The sequence below is a fragment of the Pseudopipra pipra genome, chromosome 19 (assembly GCF_036250125.1).
Source record: "Pseudopipra pipra isolate bDixPip1 chromosome 19, bDixPip1.hap1, whole genome shotgun sequence".
NCBI classification, from domain to species: domain Eukaryota; kingdom Metazoa; phylum Chordata; class Aves; order Passeriformes; family Pipridae; genus Pseudopipra; species Pseudopipra pipra.
In genome coordinates this window covers 4,937,682-4,952,841 of record NC_087567.1, presented here as the reverse complement: position 1 = coordinate 4,952,841, position 15,160 = coordinate 4,937,682, and the positions used below count along the sequence as shown (strand labels likewise).

General features: G+C 44.5%; 1 protein-coding gene across 1 annotated transcript in view; it reads left to right on the top strand.

The window, feature by feature from the left end:
* Positions 1-1,962: 1,962 nt before the first annotated feature.
* The window catches only part of SEC14L1 (SEC14 like lipid binding 1), a 51,257-nt gene continuing 38,059 nt past the window's right edge, over positions 1,963-15,160 (top strand). The window contains exons 1-2 of the mRNA XM_064675728.1: positions 1,963-2,081; positions 4,180-4,270. Of these exons, the coding sequence (XP_064531798.1) occupies positions 4,208-4,270 (63 nt within the window). The 5' untranslated portion in view covers positions 1,963-2,081; positions 4,180-4,207. The remainder of the gene's footprint in view (positions 2,082-4,179; positions 4,271-15,160) is intronic.

Here is a 15,160-nt window from a genome sequence, read left to right as displayed (position 1 = left end):
CTTTTCTTTGTCTATCTTGCTAAGGTTATTGTTTCTGCAGAAAACAGCTGAGACACTTACCATGATTGATTTAGACATTAAATTATGGACTTATGTGCTTTCACTCTATCAATAAACACCAAATATCTTTAAAAGTCCAAATAAAGCTTTTCTGGTTACATGACCATTTAGTTAAGGAGAATAGTGGCAGTCAGTAAGAACTAAAACGTTTCCCAGAATCTAAAGAGAGAAGTGTTATGAACAAAGAGGAATCTGAGTGGGCGTAAATTCCTCGCCCTGCTATGCCGTAGGATTATATCTCAGGCTTTCAGAGCAGGAAAAGGATGTTATAGGCATAATGGCAGGGAATATCAATCAGATAACTACAGCTAATTACAGCGTTACTAGATTAACTAGTTAAGTTCAGCTACATGAAGGCAACTGGCCAAGTGCCACAACAGAAACAGGATTCAGAGGAACAATTTCTCAACACATTAAACAAGTTTTTGTAAGGACTAGTTTCAGATCAGGCAATAGACTGTGCTTGGCTAACTTTAAAAGACACAAGGTTTGTGTAAGAAAGAACAGTAGCTGAAACCCTTGTTAATAGTAATTAAAAATTCAGCTTTCCTAAAGAAAGAATTGCACCTAAAGGCCAGGATAGTGACTCTGAATTTTAGTAGATTTATTTTCAGAGGGAGTGAGCCATTAATAAAAGATGTTTTGGGTAAACAAAACACATTGATACTGCTGTTGAAGGGAGCAGAGGCACGGGCCCCTAACTTTGAAGTCCTTATTTTACCACAGTTTATTATACTCTGGTACTGTACAAAACATTACTATGTGTACCACGTCCTGCTCCCCGTGTCCTCCTGCACTCAGGGTGTGTGCGTGGCTGTGTGTGTGAGGAGGTGTGAGAGGTCCTCTGTTGGGACCCCACCTGCAGAGCTGCCTCCAGCTCTGGGGTCCCAGCGTGGGAAGGACATGGAGGTGTTGGAGCGAGTCCTGAGGAGGCACCAAGATGATCAGAGGGATGGAGCAGCTTTGCTGTGAGGAAAAGCTGGGAGAGTTGGGATTGTTCAGCCTAGAGAAGAGAAGGCTTCGTGGTGACCTAATCGCAGCCTTCTAGTGTAGAATCAGAGAATCACAGAATACGCTGAGTTGGAAAGGAACCCATCAGGATCATCGAGTCCATCTCCTGGCCCCGCACAGGACACCCCAACAACCCCACCATGTGCCTGAGAGCATTGTCCAAAAGCTTCTTGAACTGAGACAGGCTTGGTGCTGTGACCAGTGCCCTGGGGACCCTGTTCCAGTGCTCAAGGACCGTCTAGGTGAGAAACCTGTTCCTGATATCTAACCTAAACCTCCCCTGACAGCTTCACGCTGTACCTGAAGGGAGCCCACAAGAAACATGGAAGGAGACTATTTACCAGGGCATGTAGTGACAGGACAAGGGGGAATGGCTTCACACTGACAGAGAGCAGGGTTAGATTGGATATTGGGAAGCTTTTCCCTGTGAGGGTGCTGAGCCAGGCTGGGAGAGCTGGGGGTGTTCAGCCTGGGGAAGGGAAGGCTCCGCGGAGACCTCAGAGCCTCTCCCAGCGCCTAAAGGCGTCTCGTAGAAAGATGGAGAGTGACTTTTTACAAGGGCAGATAGCGACAGGGCAAACCGGAACTGTGTTAAGCCGAAAGAGGAGAGATTTAGGTTATTTGCGAGGAAGAAATTTTTAACAATGAGCGTGGTGAGGCAGTGGCTGGGCGATCCCCGGAAGCGCTCCAGGCCAGGCTGGAGGGGGCATGGAGCAACCCGGTTTAGCGGAAGGCGTCCCTGCCCGTGGCAGGGGGTGGAACAGGGTGAGTTTTAAACCCCTTTCACCGCCAGATTCCACGGTTCCATGGCCAGCTGTCCCCTCACGCTCTCGGGGCAGCGCCGCGCATGCGCGCCGCCACTCCCGCCCCAGCCCCCCCGCCTCCCGGCAGCGCGCAGGCGCGCGGGCCGCCCCCGCCCGGCACCGCGAACGACGGCGGCGGATCCCGCGCCCCCCCGGCGCTCCCGCCCCGGCGGCATGAGGGGACAGCGCGGCCGGACCGAGCGAGCGGTAAGCGCGGCGCGGAGCCTGCCCAGCGCTCACCCTGCCCTGCCCTGCCCTCCCCTCAGCCCCGCCGCCGCCGCCGTGCCCCCGCGGCAAGTTTCCCATTGTCCGCCCCGCTGCCTGCCGTCTCCTCTCAGCGCTGCCCGCGGCGAGCCCCCGGGAGCGGCCGGCGCTGCCCGTGGCGGGCGGCGGGTGGTGGTGGTGGTGGTCGCGGTGGGGATGGTGATGGTGGGGATGCTGGTGATGGTGGTGGTGGGGCGGGGGGTCGCGGTCCTCGGGCGGGTCACGGCGGCGCCGCCGCGGCCGCTGCGCTCCCGGGCCCTGGACGGATCCCCCCGGGACAGCGCGGGGATGTCACAGGTGTCCCCCCATCCCGTCCTGTCCCCTCCCGGAGTGTCCTGGATCCCGCAGGGGCTGTTACAGGTGCTCCCCCCCCCAGTCCCTTCTTGTCCCCTCTCGGGGTGTCCCGCATCCCGCGGGGATGTCACTGGTGTCCCCCCTCATCCTTTCCTGTCCCCTCCCGGCGTGTCCCGCATCCGCCGCATCCCTCGGGGACGACGCGGGGCTGTCACAGGTGTCCCTCTCATCCCTTCCTGTCCCTTCCCAGGGTGTTCCGCATTCTCCGGGACACCGCGGGGCTGTCACAGGTGTCCCTCCCTTCCCATCCCCTCGCGGCGTGTCCCGCATCCCTCCTATCCCCCTGGAGCAGCGCGAGGCGGTCACAGATGTCCCTCCATCCCTTCCCGGGGTGTTCCGCATGCCCCGGGACACCGCGGGGCTGTCCCAGGTGTCCCCCCATCGCTTCCCGGCCTGTCCCGCATCCCTCCGGAGCAGCGCGGGGCTGTCACAGATGTCCCCTCCATCCCGTCCCGGAGTGGCCCGTATCCCCCCGGGACACCGCGGCTCTGTCAGAGGTGTCCCCCCATCCCTTCGCGGGGTGTCCCGGCTGCGCCGCGGCGGGAGGAAACGCGGAGTTTCTTTGTTGTGTAACTCTTTTTTTGTACGATAAGGATTAACAGAGGGCTTGCGGCTGTTTCTGCTGATTCAGGTGTTTTTTTTTGTAAAATGCAGGGTAGTCATGGGTAAATTGCGCTCTGGAATGGGATGTCGGAGAACTTTCCCGCGGCTCCGGGGGTTGTTTGTTGGCTCCTGCCGTGTCCGAGGAGCCGCCGAGCCCCGCTCCGGGGCCGGTGTCGCTCCCGCGGCGCTGCAGGAACGTGAGAGCGGGTTAAGGGCAGAAAAGTAAAGCGAACTTACTCCAACAAACCCATTTCTCTCCAAAATGACGCTGGCTCGCAGCCCGCGGCTCATCTGCGGGTGCTGCTGCCAGGATTTTTCAATAAACGTAATTGCAGTCGAGAGAGTTCGGGTCAAGCCGGGGAAAGCACACACGAAGCCTTTGGAATAACTCCTCGCTGTGTTGCCAGTGACATTTTTTCTGGCCCTATAGTGGAATTTTTGCAGTTTCGTCCAATTTGGTTTTTCCCCCAGCTCTCTCTTAAGTTTCTCTCCCAGAAGTTTTAATTAATTGTTTTTGGCGATTATGAAGGAATGCTTTATATCGCTGTGCTGTAGTGATCCGTTTTTTTCTCTCTTTCTGAAAACAAGAATTTTTAACATTTATTTCTTAACCTCTTTTTGTGTTTTCTGTACTTACTTATTTTTTTTAAAACCCAGTCCCAGTTCGGCATGAGCTCTGAGCAGGGCAGCCCACATGCAGTGCTGGGGGACTGGGAAATGCTTCTGTGCCTGTCACTGGGATGTGTCAGTGTTTGGTTCTCAGCAGCACAGGAAGTCTCACCATCCTGACAAAGAGTCATAAACCACGTTAAAGATTCGTTACTAAAAGTGGCCTGAAAATGTGCTAATTTTATGTCGTGCTTGGAAGAAATGATAAGTCATTTCTGACAAATATATATATATATATATATATATATATATATAGCTTTTCAAGGCCCCCTTGGGTCTTAAAAAAAGTCATCAAGGAATTGTGAAGGGTTTCCTGTGGAATTGCTCGCGGGGTACCACGCACGGAGTAATTGTGTGAGGAAATTGAAAATGGCTTCCTACGTTTGACAGATGGTTTTAAAAATTTCTTTTTCAGGTTTGAGTTGGTCTCACTAACTGCAGCGATGGTGCAGAAGTACCAGTCCCCCGTACGGGTGTATAAACACCCTTTTGAGTTAATTATGGCTGTAAGTATTAATTTTTGCTGTAATTTTCTTCTTGACAGTCCCTTCTGTTGCTGAGTACTTACTGGGCTCCGTTTTGTAGATGCTGTAGAACATACAAAGCAGGAGCAATATGCCAGATATGAGATGTATGTGTTTTGATGGCTGCTTCTCTGCCCAGAGTGGTTTTTTTTAGATAATGTTCTCTGATTTTCCTGAATTTTAGATATAACTTACAAATGAAATTTGCAGATGATAATTTACAGATGTATTTGAAAGTTAGAGCAAAAGTAGGCTCGAAGCATGCTGTCCAGTTGAGTACTGCTAGCAAACTCTTCTAGAATGGGAGAAAGTGTCATGTACATTGATTAAAAGGTTGTTGTGGTTGTGTCTTCATCAGGGTAGAGTTTGCAGGGCTCAAGAGCACAAAGAAAGCCATGAAAGCAAGGATAAGCCTGAGTGAAAAAAGAGAAAGGACACCAGTGATACTTTCAGGGAAGGAAAGAAAAAAGCTTCTAGGGAGGTCAGAGACATGAACAAAAAGCCTTTTGGGTGTATAGTTGCTAATTTGTGTGATAATGTTACACTAGTGATTTAAAAAAAAAAAGAAATCCTAATTAGGTTCCTTCTTCTTTCTCCCTCTCCCCTTCTCCCTCCCTCTTTTTTTAAAAAAAAAAACAAAACCCAGAAAGGAAGTAAGTATTTGACATTTTAAAGTCTGTTCAGCTGTGGGGCTCTCATTAGTTACAAAGAGCAGTTAAGGAGCTTGTCCCTGATAAAAACAGTTAAAACTAATCATAATCTAAATAATAATTGTTTTATTTCACTTGCTGAAAATACTACGTCTGATGGCCTCAGAGGAGAGTTTTAAAAGTGCTCATAGTGTAAATATTTGGATAGATCACATGGTTTGGAGTGCAGAGTTCCTTGCAGAAGTGATCCTTTGCAGTCTCAGGGCACAAAAAAGGATTAGGTCACTCTCCAGGGAATACTTCCATTTCTTTTTATCTTATTCCTGAAGCTGCCTCCAGTATTACACATGTAGGTCTTGCTCTTGCAAACACTTCAAGGCAGAGAGTGGTTATTTTCCTGAGCACAGAAGAATCAGACTGTGATGTGTTTAAGGTCTTTTAGGACCTTATTACGCTGACAGCTGGGCTTCAGGTGGTTTCTAATTTAAATTTGATGGTGTATGTAACTTCAGCCTTCAGTGGAGTTCTAGTGGCTCTTATATCAATCAGCCAAAATGAGTTTCTTGGACGAAATTCTCTGGCTGTTTGCTGGACTGATAAATCTTCACCTCGCTGTCGAATTCAAGGCAAAAAATTCTTCCCTTGAGTTATTTCTTCAAAGATATTTTAAGTCAAAGTGCTGATATCAGGATTTTTCCCAACTCTTTATTGGGTGTAATTAGAAACACTTCTGACTATTAATATGAACTGTGAGTTCTCAAACTGTTCTGTGTCTTGGGGGTAATATTTGAAAAATAATCTTTACCGAATATTAGGTCTTCCTTACTTTAAGGCTTTTCTTTGGAGAGAGACTGTGCTACATATGCAATTAGGATAAGACAGTAGTTGAAAAATTAAAAGTGAACTAAGAGGAGAAGAATGTTTATAAAAAGAAACAGCTGAACAAGATCCTTTCTGGGACTGGATGAGCGATAACACACATGATTTATTTAGTCTGTGTCAGGGCAGTGAGTTATCACTTGAACTTGTTCAGAATGTGAGCACTGGATGAACATCCTCCTCCTGCCATGTCGCTTCTGATTCTTAAAACTTGTAAAATTCCTGGAGGTGATCCATCAAAACCATCCATGCATTTTGTGAAGGGTGTAGAGGAGTTGCCTCCATGAGCCAAATTCTGTAAGGAGTATAAACAGTATATGATAGCTTGATGCTTTGTTACTGTTTTGTTACTGTCTTCCCTGGGTGGAATAGTGATTGCATAAGTTGATGAAGTATTTCTGGAAGGAATATTTGTGTCAAATTTTGTGCTCACTAAAGTGGAAGCACTACGTTGCATATTCTCTACAAAGAAGTGCTATAATGTTGTTTTAACAGTGCCACCAGCTCTTCTGAGAGGAGGTGCATGGCCTGGCATATACCAAACTTGAATTTAAAGCACCCAACAATGACTTAACAACATGTTTTATTTGATTCTTCTCTTCCCCTCTCTTTTATTTGCACCCAGCCTTTGAGGGAAGAATGTGTCCTCAAATAGAGGTTTAAACCCACACACCAGAGATACTCACCTGTCACCAGTAAAAAGCCCTTTGGAGAAACCTTTGTTTGGTGAATGTGGCAGCAGGGTTTTGTGTGCTGAGTTATCTAACAAAAATCACTGTTTCTAGCCTGGGTCTTGTTGTGTGGGATCTCATCTTCGTCTTAAGGTGCTGAGTACTTCTAAAAATGTTATTTGGCAAATTGTCCTCCTTTTCCTGGGTTTTCTGTGGAACTGAAGAAGTAATTCACTCTGTAGAGTGGTAATGAAGTTCACCAGTGTCAGTGAAGTGATGTGAACTTCACTGTAAAGATTTCCTGGAGGATACGTGTTCCAGTTACAAAGTGGAACTCATTAAGTGAAACTTAATATTTAACCTTCAGATAGAGAAATCAGCATTAAATTCTTTTCTGCCAGCAACCAAATGAATGCCACTTGCAGAGTGGGTCATTTAGACTACAAAATTCCTATTTGCCCACTTTTCCTTTCCTGGGTTTTCAAGAGGTACTTGAGGGAGAATGGAGCACAATCAGCATTCCATTCATGCAGCTCTAGTGTGTTTTGAGAGAACTTTGTTCTCTCTGTGAAGTGTGAGTGCAGCTCTATATTAAGACAAAAAACTGAATTTAATTCCACTTTGATCTAAGCCAAGATTGACAAGACAAGTGCTTTGCAGACAATTATGACATAAAGACTTTTAAAATAGACACAGTCAAAATTCTTTTCCTAAGTCCAATTGATGTTGAAAATAAGTTCCTCTGTTAATGCTCCTCCACTGAAATCCAAAGCTCATCTGTTGAACCCTAATATAGCTCTATGGCAGTGTCCTTCAAGGCACAGCTCCTTCTCTCCCAGGTCTGGGAGGGCACTGGGGAGGTTCTGTGGTTGGTGGAGGTCAGGAGATCCATTGCTGAAAGCTTCTTGCCTGCTTCATCATTAAGTGAAAATCTAGTATGAGCTACTTCCCGTGGAGATTTCCTTTTACTGGCAAATTGTGTGGTTCCAGATAATATCTAAGATGCAAATCTTGTAAGGAAACTGTGTTCTGAACTTGAAAAGACTGTAGAATCACAGGCCAGAAGTTACCATGTTTTAGTCTGACACACCTAACACAGGCACGATGATTTCACCAAACATTTTCCAAAGCTGACCTGATGATTTTTGGCTGTTCTGTGGCGTATCTGCCATAATTAACTTCTTGAAATCTCTGTGTGTTAGTGTGCATCTATATATTTTTAAAAAGCACCCAGACCAACAGCTTGCACAGCTGCTCATCAGACTGAATAGAATCTCGCCTGGCTTTTCCTCCTGTTCCTGCTGGAGTTTACGTAATGCTGGAAGCAGCTGAAATGTGGAAAAATGGCTGTTTACTTAGACTCACTTGTCAAGTTACCAAGGTTAAATATACTGGAGAAAAACTGAGAAGCTGCTTTTATAAAACTTCTAAAGATTACAGATTCAATTTTTTTATATTAGCTTAAAGAGATTTACATTTAAAGTAATAATACAGGGACTTTGCTGAATAAGTAGTTCTTAATATTAAAAGGCAGTTAAGAGCTTGAATCTTCCTTACCACACTAGGCTAAAATTAACTTTGGAGATTTGCAGCTCATTTTCAGTCTGACATACTTTAGATAATTCCCCTCGAGTTTAATTTCCAAAGTAAATTTAAATAATGAATAATCAGCTGCAATGGCGTTCCAAGGGTGGAATGCAAATGGAAAATAAATAAGATTTTGGAAAAAACACACATTGAATCGAACCATTGACCAGAGGGAGTTTTTTTTTTTTTTGCAGTTTCTGGAAGCTCTGTGAAAAATTTATTGCTCTTCAGCCCATTTAGAAAAAGACCTATATACAGCCACAAATTACTTAGTTTCAGAAATAAATGTGAATAAAAAAAATCCATCTCAACATTTTTCCTTTGTTCTGATGGAATATCTAAAGTATCTCAAGCATGAATCTTTCCTACTAAGTATAATGTGTAGTGCCTTTCATTATATTATCATTTTAATGGTTCAGATTTGCTGCTTTTGGACAGCAGGCTGCCTAGCTTTCTTTGTTTTTATAGATCTGAAAAAGCAGTTTTTAAGGTCTAGCTCATGAATTAAAGTATCTCTAAATTACAGGTGAGTAATAAGATTGTAGATGGGATAAATACACTTCAGCAATAGAGTAGATTAGAAAAAAAATTATCTATTTTTACAGATTGACAAATCAAAGTATAATCCCTTGATCTAGATTGTAATGAGCTTCCTGATCAGGCAGTACATTATATTGTCATTCTAAAAGTTATTACTTTAAAAAGTAATTTAACCCCCCCCCCCCAAACTGCATCAGGTGCCACACCTGCACATAGATCCTTGCAATTTTTATTCCCTCCAGGCTCATTTTCTTTTTCCTGGAAAAAATGCATTCCACACATCATGTGAAGAGGGGCTGAGAGGCTGGTGGGAAAACGGAAGCTCTTCTCCAAGTGCTTTTGAAAGCACAAAGAGGGCTTTAAATGTATGGAGAAGGATATATAGGATTTGTCTGGGGTGCTTAAACCCCAGGGAAGGGAACAGCCTGAGCGTCCACTCCCAAAACTGCTCAGCTGTTTTCCCTTCTGTTCTAGAACTCCCAGACTCTTGTCCACTTTGCTTCCTGCCTTTGTTGAAAACTCGGGTTTATTTGCTATGGGAAATGTGTTGGTAAAACCGCAGTGGAGCAGAGCCTCGTGTGGAATTTCTGGTTTTATATGAAGCGCCTGCAGTTTCGCTGCTGGTTTGTGTCCTTGGTGCTCCTCCGTGTCAGCACACACTGTAAGGAACAAATGACTCTTTGGCCACTTGTTTGGGTCGAGCTGTGGGTAACAAACAAATGTAAGAGTTCACTTGAGCACTGGGGAAAAATATTGACTTAGCAGCCTGCTAACTGTGCCCTTCACGTGTTATTTCATGGCTTGCTTAGATATTTCCATGGCTGGCTGTTTCCTGTTTTGGTTTTTTTTGTTTGTTTTTTCTCTCTGGGCAAACACATGACCTGACTGTGGCTGACAGCTGCAGTTCTCTTGTTCCCCAAACCCTTTTAGTCAGTTTTTTACAAGTCTTTAAGCTAAACCACCACTACTGTCACACTCTGAAAGGTGTCAGTAGAAGAGAAATGTGTATCAAAACACTTCTTGTTGCTTTGTTCTGAAAGCACTCCAAGCTTTTCACCCTTTGCAGGTGTTTTAGCTCTGGTGTGAAGTGCTGCTGCTGCTCAGCCAGGTGATGTTTCCTTTGAGTTAAAACTCTTAAGCAGGTGGGAGTGTGGCAGGAAAGAAGTGGTTTCACATTTTGGAGGGTCCTGGACACTCATGGTACTACATCTGATCTGAAAAAGGTGTAACTTCATGCCCACGGTCTAACACGTGGTTAGCCTTTAAGAAGCATGTATAAAAGCCTTCAAAACCCTGTGGGAAAGAGAGATGGTTATTTTTTCAGTGTTAATTAAAAAAAACATATTCAGTGAGAAGCCAGGGGTGGCCTAGAGCTCAGAATGAGGTGTTTCCATATGGCATGGCCAGCTATGTGCACCTCCAGCGGGGACAGTCTGTGCTGCCTGTTCTGTGGAGCTCTTACACAGAGGAATATCTCAACTTTTGTGCTTTTAGGAAACAAGCACTTCACGAAAAAGGGAGTGGAAAGATATCCTGAGGGACTGGAGGCCACCCCTGAGCACTTCCCATAGACCACCTTCAGTCAGAATCCAGAGTTTGGAATGCAGAATTGAGGGAGTGTTCATTGTAACCAGGATTACTCTTGCTTTGCACACAGTTTGGATTCAGCGTGTTTCTGGGGGGAAGGCTGGTGGGGTAATCTTTAAACTGTTGCATTCTGAATGTAGAATGAATCTTCTGAGAATATGCAAGGAAATCTGTTAATTAGCTCAAGTTGAAATTAATTACAGGTTAGTCTTAAATGGTCTATTTTCTTTTCTCCCAAGTGAATTTGTCTTCCGATTTTTCATGTAGTTTAAAATTAGCCTGTATGTATTCTAAATTGAGAACTAGGCTGTTAAGCTGAGTTATTAACTTTTTATCTCATTTTTGTGATATATAGTTAAGACAGGTCGGGTTAGCAGCTCATGTAAAATGTTAAGTTAGGCCTGTTACAGGTAATTTAATAATTTGGCCTTCTCACAGTCAATCTGCAGCTGGTTTCAGTCAGTGGTGGTTGAGGTCAGAGCCATGCCAAGGACCCGCACTGGTGGAAGATCTGGGGGCAACATGGTGGGAATCTTGTGTTGGAAGAACCATCTGGCATTATCTGGGTTCCACTGCAGCGTGGGGCAGCGCTGCCAAAAGACTTACAAGCAAGCAGTGAGCCATCAAAATTTCCCTGGAGTTCTTGGCTTTACTCTGCGTTGCTTTTGCCCGAGTAATGCTGATTTCAGCCCGGCCCACAGAGGTTTTCAGCCTGTGGTTCACGGGCTCTCTGTTCTAAGGGTCAGAGAAACATCACCAAGTATGTGGTTTCCCATTATAGCTCAGCTGGTGTTCCAGGTTGCTGCTCTTGCTTTCTTGCAAAGGCAGGTTCATCAGTTAGGGAGACAGGCTGGTCAGAAGCTGTCCTGGAGGAAAGGAAGATAAATAAACCTTGCTGGCCCCATTGCTGAGCAGCCCTGTGGGAGCAGGTGCTCGTCCCCCCTGTGCTGTGGGTGAGCTCATGGCAGCTGGCCCCAAGAAAGAGCGAGTCAGCAGGGCATTTGTCAGGACACGTTGGGCTGTGGGAGCCCTTGATTCCATGGGGAAATAATTAGGGATCTGCAGTCTGAAAAATGCAGAAGTGGGCTGCTCTAACGGTAAGTGAAGGGGCCATTAGAAACCTGATTCAGCAGTCTTCAGGTATTATTTAGCAGTGCAAAGTACTTGCAAATTGTGCTTAATGGCTCGGAGTTGTGGGTTCTGAGAGTTCCTTTGGCATGGAGGGGCATCTGTCCTCGCCTTAGAAAAATGAAAATTAAAAATTTATATTTTGTAAATTCTAACAGGGCCATGTGCAAGCAGACTGGCTGTTTTGCTTTGTATTCAGGTATAAAACTTCATATTTGAGCTTTCTCTATCTTGGATTCCTCTTGGGTTTTACTTTATGATAATTAGGTTTGAGTTCTATATATCAGCAAATTTGAAAATAAAAATATCACAGGGCTGTTGGAACCTACCAGTTTTAACTCTGGTGACCACAGAGGGATTGTGGGAGGGAAGCTACCCTTTTGTATTAAAAATGAATTTTTATTTACACTGTTTTAATTCTTAATTATATATGTGTGTGCTCTCTTAAAGTAGCATTTCAAGGCTTTGTCATGGTCAGATTTGTGAAGCTAAATATCAAAATCCATAGGGTTATGGATTACATGTGGGATAATTACAGCACTTTTCATTCTGACATTATTTATATTCTCAAAACTTGACTGTAGATGCCTTTGGAAATATATGCAGATCAATTTGTGTAGCAGTTGAAAGCTACATTGCAAACCTCAACATTTCAACCTCTCTGATAACTTTCTGCCTCGCCTACAGCCGCTGTAATATTAGATCATATCGCTTTGGTAATAACAGATCTCATTCTGTGAAAATGAATATTTCCCTGCTGATGGTCAGGATGGCAACGTGCCATTTCTAGTTGTTTATGCCACAGCAGAAGGGAACGGTTTCCTGAGGAGAGCACTTCCTTTCTGGAGTGCTTTGTGTCTCTCCATTCAGTGCAAAATGGGAATGCCACGGCCACTCAGTCCAGCTCAGGAACATCAGTCAGCAGAACCTCTTCCAGAGGATGTGTTTTTCCTGGCTATTTCATTCAGTGTGTAAATTATACTACATGATTTGCAAAACTGTCTTTGCTGTGCAATTCATTGGCTTGTAGATAAATTCTTCATTACTGAATTCATGGCTCTCTGAAATTACTTATTTCTATTGAAGTGTTTCATGGTCCGTGTGGTGCAGCCACTGATGTTGTAATGAACAGGATTTAAAGCAATTTCTCTTGAACTTGTTTGTTCCCTGTTGGCTAAACCTATTCATGCTTTTGTTTGCCTTTCTTTGCTGTAAAGGAGGGTAAAGAACAAAGAATTGATTGTCTCTAATCTATGATTTTAATAGCTTTTTAGAAAAGAATTAAACAACTCTAGACTGTTCTTTTTCAACTGGCTTATGTTTGAAGGGAGGTGATATCTTTGTCTGTGTTTTGTTGGGAAGCAGATCCAGGGGTGCAGAAGCTGTACAACCTTACCCTGCCAGTGGTACTGCCTGGTTATTGAGACCTGAGAGATGTATTTGGTCACGGGGAAGGGGTTGTGTTTGTCTCTTAACAGGGACCACAGAACTGAATTGCCCCATAAGACCTCTCTTTTGCTGGAGTGCTGTGTTTCTGGCAGAGGCCAAGGGCAGTATCTGCCTCTAGGGGAGAGGATAAGAGTGAGATAAACATATGGTAACACTCTCTTAGGATACTCTCTCATCCTCCAGCAATGTGTCTTGACAGCCCTTCTGGTCCCGAGTGTGCTGTTGTCTGTAATAACACTGCATGTGCTGGATTTCTTGTGCTTCCCAATTCCTTTCTGGAGCCAAGTGAGCTCTGTCATGTCACCCTGACACCCAGTGCTTCATGACATGCTCTGTCAAGTGATAGATCCCTTTTCTAGAGCCCAGCTCTGGCTCAGCCTCCCTCCTTCTTCTTGTGTTGGAAGAGGCAGTAAAACCAAACTCGGTTCTCTGTGCTGCCTGCCCTGGTAGGTATGTCAGTTTTTAAATACTCATTTTCATGGTGTTGAGTCAGTTCAGTAGTTTATGATGTCATGTAAGGAACCCCTGCTTTGTACTGTTGATCTTCCACCATCAGTTTTTAACCTTTCTGAGGATCTCTGATACATCAGACATGGATGTAAGGTAAAGAAATTTTTTTTTGTTCCACTTCACTTCCCAGCTTAAGAGCTAAATAGCCTGTGGGCTCCAAACCCTATCATGCTGCATTTTGATGGCATTCCATTGACATTAGTGAATGGTCAAGTTTTAATTGGTGTACTTAAAAAAAATTTAATTGGTTTGCTTAATAGAGTATGGCTGCTTTCTGTCTGGAAGGTAATATCTTGCTGGTCCAAAAGCCAAACTGAGACCTTTACATTAATTGAGCCATGCTGTTTATCTTGAATTATGTCCTTTTGGCAAAGCTCAATGTACTGATTATGGTCTTGGAAGAGTGAAATCACCAGTGCAGGGCTTAGAGGCCAACTGCCTCTGGGCCAAATGAAAACCTGGTGGGTGAAGTCTGAGGCAATGAAGTCAAACCTGTTTCACTGAACCTTCATGGGGAGGGGGGGATCTGACTGGAGATCAGGAGACTTTGTTTTTTGTGGTAGTACAAGTCTTTACAGACACTGGTTTAATGAGGAATTCTGAGCCCATACTGTAGCAGTGCTGTAGTCATCCTTTCCTCCTCCACTCCTAAATTAAATTTTGTCTGCACAGTAATAATTTTATTTAAAATAGCCTAACATATTCCAGATGTTAAACATGTTTTAACAGACCTTCTTATTGAAAGTGTCTCTGATTCTAAGACCAAACAAGTGACGAATACTAATTATAGGGCTCATAAAAGTGAGACTTAAGCATGGTACAATAGAGCAGTAAGGAATATTTGACTGTTCTAAAAATAGATCCTCAGTGGACACAGTGGGATTGCAGCTGAATTTTAAAGTAAAACTTTGGTTCCTCTTCAGAGGAACCAGACATGCAATTTTGTTAACTGGAAAAGGAAAGGGGAAGCCAAATTCCAAATTCTGCTTTCACTGTGACAGCACCCTGTGCCTTTGAGATGCCTGTTGGCAGCACAGAACATAGCTGTGATTGTTCAGCTGCTGTAAGACAAGTAATGGTTATTTACAATAAGTGGTGAGACAAGCTTTATGGTTTACAGTCGTTTTTATGTGTGCCTCTTAAAAAATTTAAAGGAAGATATGTTGCTGTGTTATGTAAAGGTTTGTGTATTGCCAGCGTTGCAGGGAAATAGGAAGTGCTTGGGAATAGCTCACATTCCCCACTAATCACATGTCAGTCTCCAGGCATTTAAGCTTTCACTGGCCTGTCGCCAGCCTGTGCTGTGATGCTCTTTTGGAGGTCAGCCTCTTCTCCATAGTACTTCAACCTTGAGCCAAAACAGTCGTGTCCTGTGCAATTGGGGTCAGAAGCCAAGTTTCCTATCATAGGAACTCCTGAAGTTGACTCTAATTGCAGGGCACGTTCTGTCAAACACAGTGTTGTGCTGGGAGCTGTGTGGCTTCTGGGCCAGGCTGATTTCCATCTGTCCTGCTTGGAACACGGGCAAGGCAGACTTTTTTTTTTTTTTCTTTTCTGAACATAGAGTGGTTTTGCAAATGCATTTAATATAAACAAGTTACAGTGAGATTGCAGGTCCATCTGATACTGCTGTTACCCCCACTGGGTCAGGTAAGGTCTGTGTGTACTGAAGGGCAGCTTGGAGCAGCAGGGCTGCAAAGTCTGTCCTTGATATTCCACCTTCAGCCTAGACCAGAGCAATGTAAGTTGCTTTCTTTCTAACCAGCAATTTGATCTCGGTCTCAGTCATAAGCCAGCCTAACCTGAGTGATCAGGCTTTCCCAGCTTACTCCAAAGGAAAGGAAGATTAAAATTATTTTATTTGCATTTAT